The 6,488-nt window shown below is 32.6% G+C and overlaps 2 protein-coding genes across 2 annotated transcripts; one reads left to right on the top strand and one right to left on the bottom strand.

Annotated features, from left to right (window-relative positions):
* Nucleotides 1–1,956: 1,956 nt before the first annotated feature.
* LOC127125702 (uncharacterized) lies at nucleotides 1,957–2,517 on the top strand. Its single transcript, XM_051054504.1, has one exon. It carries the CDS (start codon nucleotides 2,023–2,025, stop codon nucleotides 2,377–2,379), a length of 357 nt encoding a protein of 118 aa, XP_050910461.1. The 5' UTR covers nucleotides 1,957–2,022; the 3' UTR covers nucleotides 2,380–2,517.
* An 18-nt stretch (nucleotides 2,518–2,535) lies between these two features.
* LOC127125700 (uncharacterized) lies at nucleotides 2,536–4,972 on the bottom strand. Its single transcript, XM_051054500.1, has 8 exons — nucleotides 4,665–4,972; nucleotides 4,490–4,571; nucleotides 4,319–4,388; nucleotides 4,075–4,236; nucleotides 3,511–3,982; nucleotides 3,340–3,421; nucleotides 3,182–3,248; nucleotides 2,536–3,091 (listed from the first exon to the last, which is right to left on the bottom strand). The coding sequence occupies exons 1-8, from the start codon at nucleotides 4,951–4,953 to the stop codon at nucleotides 2,687–2,689; spliced, it is 1,629 nt and encodes a 542-aa protein (XP_050910457.1). The 5' UTR covers nucleotides 4,954–4,972; the 3' UTR covers nucleotides 2,536–2,686.
* Nucleotides 4,973–6,488: the final 1,516 nt, after the last annotated feature.

Here is a 6,488-nt window from a genome sequence, read left to right as displayed (position 1 = left end):
CACCGACGAAAGTGGGTAGCGTATTTGATCAGAGCAAAGACAACATGCCGACGAAAGTGGGCGTTGTCTACCTTTTTCCATTTTCTACGAGACTTACATTATTCTCCTAACAAATTAGGGTTTGCAAGAGTATTAGAGTCATGAGTTAAAGTCCTAAACTCTGCTTGTTTTAATTATTTTATTGGCAAAATTAAAAATCCTTCACATTCTAATATTGATCGCCTTATCTTTACACCGATATGATAGAAATTAATACTCAAATAATTGGTCTCTAAGGTTCGACAACTACTTTGATATTGTCGTGCATTTGCGGTGTGCCAAAACACAGAATCAGTCATTCCATCACTTCGCTTGGGAGTCTTGCTCCTATTTTAATTGACCGAGAAATATTGTCGTCGAGTTGGACAACTTTGAATTCTCCATCTGGTACTGGCCTTAGAGTTTTTGCACCTGTGGGCAAAACAGGTTCGCCTAGACGGGTGTCATTTTCCCAGGCATCGATGTCAACTATATTAACTTCTTTCTTAGATTGTCTCAATGACCGTCGAGGTGGTACCAGTCCTTCAAGTATTGTTTCACGAATTCGGCGAGCATCACGTAGGTCGGCAGTAACGATGATCAACATGTTGTCATCATTATGGCACATCTACCAGAAAAGCCACCACACCAAATGTTGCTAAGAAGGATCTCCCGAGAATGTCGCTAAAAACTCTTTCATAAGAGACTAGCAAAAAGTACACGTTCGCGATTCTTCCATCTTTCCCATCTTCGAGCGAGACAATCAAGTCAATGCCTCCGCTCAGTTAGGTCTTCATTAAAGCGTTAATGAGTCTCTCATTCTTGGGTTATGACTCATACATTATTTTTATTTATCTTTAATTTATGCGTATGATCCAATCTAATTAGAATTGTTTGTTAGGGTCAATTCGAGGGGTCAACACGAGGGGCCATTTTTCACTTTGTTTTGTTTAGCAACACACATTTGTAAGAGACACACCACATACTCACCAAAAACCTTAAGGTAATATGTATGTAGGTTCTTCCACTTATAAATGCTCAAGTATTCATATTTCTAACCAATATGAGACTTCTTCATAATACTCACACTTGCTATTCTCAACACTCTCCCTCAAGCGTGAGTCTATCCATAATGTTCCCCCTCAAGAAAAAGCTTTTTACACTTGTACCGCCGTTGACACTTTTCAAGTGACCATCTCCTACCCAATAGGAAATTACGATACAGGTGAGCCAACTTCTTCACTCGAACCAGACTTTGATACCACTGTTGGGGTTAATTTAGATGGTCAACACAAGAGAGCATTTTTCACTTTAGAGCTTTTTTTTAACAACACATATATGTAAGAGACACACCACATACTCATACAAAACCTTAAAATAATAGATATTTGACTTCTACCATTTATAAATATTTAAGTCTCTAAATTTATAATCAATTCCCAATATTATTGAATTATAACTAAATTGATTAACATAATTAACTTATGCCAATATATTTACATATCCATTGGCGTGCAAAAAATTGCAAACGGCTTCTAATTACATCTTTCCATTTAGATGTCAAAATAATATTTATAAAATATCTAAACAAATGTTTTCTTATTAAAATAAAATAAATAAATACATACATATTACGATTTTATATTTCCACTGCATGCAGATACCTTTTAAAAATCATTTTATAAAATTTAAATACCAAAATGGAATAGTTATTTTCTTTTTCTATAGCAAAAAAGAAGTCGGTGTAATTCAATAATCAAGATGAATACAAATGTTATTCTGCTCAATCTTACTTACACGTGACAGCGCATATGTGAGTCACGTGGCAGAGACTTGAAGCAAATTCGAGAATTCTCATTTCTCAACCTATCATCTCTATACTTCCAGCACATTCTAGTTTTCCAAACATTGAACTCCTATAAAAACAAGCTAACACATAATCTGTATTGTACAAGAAAAAATCACAAATTCATAGCTTTAAGAACCGAGCAAGATTTAGCAGCAATGAAGCCAATCGACGACAAACAAGAGAAAGTAACAATAAGAGCCGTAAGCCACGACGAAGAAGGAAAAAAGAGAGTAGAGAAAACAGAACTCAACACACACAACATAGACACAATCAAATACGTCGAGAAAAAACTCATCAATAACGGTGTTCAGCGTCTCGACCGTCACCCCGTTGACGGCATAGGAATCAGTCGTCCGCCTTCGAAGTCTGGTCACGGCGGTAAGTACACATGGGAAGGTCCCGCCGATATCATTGATAATGAGCTTGATGCAGCACCGGCAGCTATAGATGAGAAGGATCCTAATTATGTAGACGAGGAAGTTGATGCTGATCCTCGTTTGCAAGTTAATTAACTGAATATGAAATGTGATTACGAATTATGAATTTAGTTTGTTTATTTTGTTTCTAAGTTGGTGTGGTGTGGTGTGGTGTGTGTTGAGTTATAATTGTAATCGCAATCAGACAAATGCTAAATTTCCTGTAGCATGAAATTTTATCTACACTTGAAAGAAACCATGAACTGAAAAATATACTGCCAAATAAAACTGTAGCAACAATACACAAGTCTTTTCAGATCAACAACAATTAAAGAAACTTATTAAGTACATACAAAATAGCAACAAGACACAACATTTTCCTTGTCAAAAACAAAATCATGTATCAATGAAACCCATTCACTTGATAAGCACTAGTACGAAATATCGCGTAATAGTTCCAGTCAGGATGAGCGGGTGTAAGTCCAGGTAAACCAAAAGGATTTGCTTGAACATAATGCCCAACATGTTCAGCTTCAGCAACTTCATTCAAGTAGTTGCACAATTCACCCTCTGGATCTAGTAAATTGTCCTCCTCATCATCTATATCATATGACTCAGTAAAAATTGATGCATGATGAGGATTAAGAATAGTCCTATATGGTTTGTCATCAATCACCAAAGTATTAGCAGAAGAATAGGATCCTCTATTCTGCAATGCTGCCCACACTTTATGTAATTCTTTGAAATATAGATGCTTCCCTAAGCTCTCCACAGCTCTAAACCCAGTATTAAAACATGCAAATTGATCCTACAAAATAAACCACCAACATTTATATAGTAATATAATATATAAATTTCCAAAAAAAAATAACACAAACAAAACAATATAAAAATATACCCAAACAAAAAGTAGCTTTTCTTTTAATCCTCCCATAGCACAGGTTAAAGCACCATCCAGATTATACCTGTATTAAGGGTAATAACAATTAATATAAAACACAAAATAACCAATCAAATTCAAAAACGAAAAAAATCTTGTTAATTATATATACTCACCCTCTAGCAGAAGACCAAATGCCAACTTCAAATCTTTCTAAGCAGAATCTCATAAACTGTTTGCTATATGGCCTCTTAAAAACTATATCAAAATAATCATTAACAAAAATAAAAAATGCATATTGATAAACAAATGAAGATGAAATAAAGTATTGAGTTTGAGTAACTTACGAAGAAAGTTACGATATATGTAATCAGCAATTCGAGGAGATGGATTGTTTTCCCAATCAGCAAAATTAATTCTGCGCAAAAGAAAGCCATTAAGATTCATAATAAGCAACTTCTTCTGCTTAGGTAGTGGAACTTCAATATGCATATCCTCAAAAGGAAGATTCAATTCTATTGCATCTTGAGAGCCTGCATCTTGAGAACTTTCATCTTCTTCTTCTTCTTCTAATTCTAACAAGTCCCTGAGTTTGACGAGATTTCCAAAAGTACTGTAAGTAAGTAGCATGTATAATTCCCAATCGCGATGATTCCCTGAAATTCCTGGTAAACCAAAATGATTTTCTTTAACATAATCCTGAACATCGTCAGCTTCAGCAACTCCATTCAAGTACGTGCATAGTTCACCATTTGGATCAAGAAAATTGTCCGTATCATTCTCTAAATCATAGGAGTTGACAAAAATCGAGGTATTTGGCTGAAATTCGAGATTATGAAAATCGTTAAAATTTGAATACTAAACATCTAAACCTACATTATATGCAGAATTTGAAACTAATAACGAATTACCGGATTATGGATGGCTCTATATGGTTTATCTTCAATCATCAGAGTATTATAAGCAGAATAGGTTTGATACTGACTCCACACTCTTTCTAATTCTTTCATATAAAGAGGCTTTTGAGCATTCTCGAAAGATTTATATTCAGTGTCCGTACAGGAGTACTGATCCTGCAATCATCAAACACAAAATAAATGAACAAAATCGATTACTTAATAATCTGCACAAAAATTAACTTAAAAGAAAATTTACCCAAACAAATAGCAGCTTATCTAGGAGATCTCCTCCAATAGCACATGTTAAAGCACCACGCACGTTCTTGCTGAAAGTGCGATAACAATAACAATAACAATTAATCAAGAACGAAATAATCAAAATGAAATAATCAAAAAGAAAAACAAGAACAGTGCTGATTATACTTACTCTACCGCAGAAGACCAGATTCCAACTTCAAATCTTTGTAAGCAGAATTTCATAAATTCTTCACTAAACGGCCTCTTAAAAACTGTTAATCGATCATCATACACAAAAAATAAGAACGCGCATTCGATATAAAAAGAAATTCACAAAAGATGAGTTTGAGAAACTAATATATTACGGAGAGTGTCACGGAATCGGTAATCAGCTATACGATTCGGGACAAATATGCGTCTGAAATGGTCAAGAATATGAACTTTGCGGATGAGAAAGCCATTAAGATTCAGAACAAGCAGCTTCTTCCTCTTCGTATCAATTTGAGGAGAAAGACTCGATTTCGGTTCTTCTTTCGGTTCTTCTTGATCATCGCGTTTATCATGATCATCGCGTTTATCATGATCAGTTTCTTTGAAATTTTTGATTTTGACGAGATCTCCATACCTACAACCGATGGAAATTTTTCTGAACATTTTTGATTGATTCACTTTGTTTGAATTTCGTTATGCAAAATGATTACTACTTCACTTGGTTTATATACACAAATGAAAATAGAGGAAGTTAGAAAGAGAAGCGGTTAAGTTTGTTATGGTTTGTTAGTAGTTTGTTACAGTATTTTCAGTTTATTCAGTTGTGATTTTTTTTTTTTTTTATCCAGTTATGAATTTATGAAACGGTTACGGCATTTCGACTTTGGGCTTTATTATTTATTTATTTGTGTAATAAAATAAAATATTTAAAATCTTGTTATTTTATTTTATGAAGGGAATATGATGAACTTTTTTTTCCTCCGGAGCATTAATTATATTAATTTCTTATATTTAACAATAATCATAATAATATGTTACTTTAAGAAAATAAAACTATCATTTTTTATTTATTGTTTAAATATAAGAAATAAAAATAAATATTAAAATTTTTATATGTTGATATTTTACAATGACAATTAATTATCAATTTTTAACTTTGAAAACTATTTGATTTTTAAATAATATTTATAAAGGTTATTTATTTATTTAAGTTATTAAGTGGAAATAGCAAGTTAGAAAGACTAGCAGTTAAGTTTGTTAGTAGTCAGTTTTTTTTGTTTATTCAGTTAAGAATTTACTGAACGGTTACAACACTTAGCCTGGTTCGTTTCCTCCAATTTGTTTAGTGTTAATACAATAAAAATTTCTAAAATCTTGTGATTTTTCCAATTTGTTTGGTGTTAATAGAATAAAATTTTCTAAAATCATGTTATTTTACTTATGGAAATTTGGCCCTGAGCATTAACTATTTGAACTTACTTTTTTTTTGATCATTTTAAAATTAATACTTATAAAGGATTGTGATAGAATTTTATATAGCGGAACAAATTAAAACTTTAAATATAATCATACAAATTTGCATTTGCTTTTGTATTTTATTTTATAATCAACTGTTTATTACATCTTTAATATTTATCTTAAATGTTATAAATTTTCGAAATTGTTTATCACACCGAATTACACAATTCAGACACACCACAAATTCATAAGAACTCATGTAATTATTTGGATATAGAGAAAGTATATTGTATGGAGAACACTTTTCAAACACCTCATTTAGATAGAGTTATTCGAACACACCCTTAATATAAAATTTGTGTTTCTTTCCATCCATATTAGAAACTTAGGAAAAAAAATATATTTTATCAAACATCTTGTACTTGAATACTTCCATTTGGTCGTACATGGTTAGCATCTCTCGTCGCCAAGAGTTGAGGTTTAGTCGTCCATTGGTCATAACATACGTCCATTGTCTATAGCATTCGCCATTTGACCAAATAGCTCACCCTATGATGGCATTGGATAAAACCATATGCCGCCCCATTCACCGTGGGATGAGAATGTAGATACAATAAGGTCCAAAATGAGGGCTAAATATATTGTTCCCCTTAATACAATCGAAACAAAAATGATTTCCTTTTACAAAAACAAAATTGAAGCGCATAAGCAAAATATGTTGAGCGGAAGCAAAATGTGGT

The sequence above is a fragment of the Lathyrus oleraceus genome, chromosome 3 (assembly GCF_024323335.1).
Source record: "Lathyrus oleraceus cultivar Zhongwan6 chromosome 3, CAAS_Psat_ZW6_1.0, whole genome shotgun sequence".
In the NCBI taxonomy this organism is placed as follows: Eukaryota; Viridiplantae; Streptophyta; class Magnoliopsida; order Fabales; family Fabaceae; genus Lathyrus; species Lathyrus oleraceus.
The sequence above is the reverse complement of the archived record's forward strand: the minus strand, read 5'-3'. Positions and strand labels throughout refer to the sequence as shown.

Excerpts from the sequence above, each read along its gene's own strand:
- LOC127125700 (XM_051054500.1), bottom strand. The coding sequence starts at position 4,953 with ATGTTCAGAAAAATTTCCATCGGTTGTAGGTATGGAGATCTCGTCAAA. Across the intron at positions 3,983-4,074 it reads ATAGAGCCATCCATAATCCG|CCAAATACCTCGATTTTTGT; the intron begins GTAATTCGTTAT and ends CTCGAATTTCAG. Across the intron at positions 3,092-3,181 it reads AAAAGCTACTTTTTGTTTGG|GATCAATTTGCATGTTTTAA; the intron begins GTATATTTTTAT and ends TTTATTTTGTAG.
- LOC127125702 (XM_051054504.1), top strand. The coding sequence starts at position 2,023 with ATGAAGCCAATCGACGACAAACAAGAGAAAGTAACAATAAGAGCCGTA.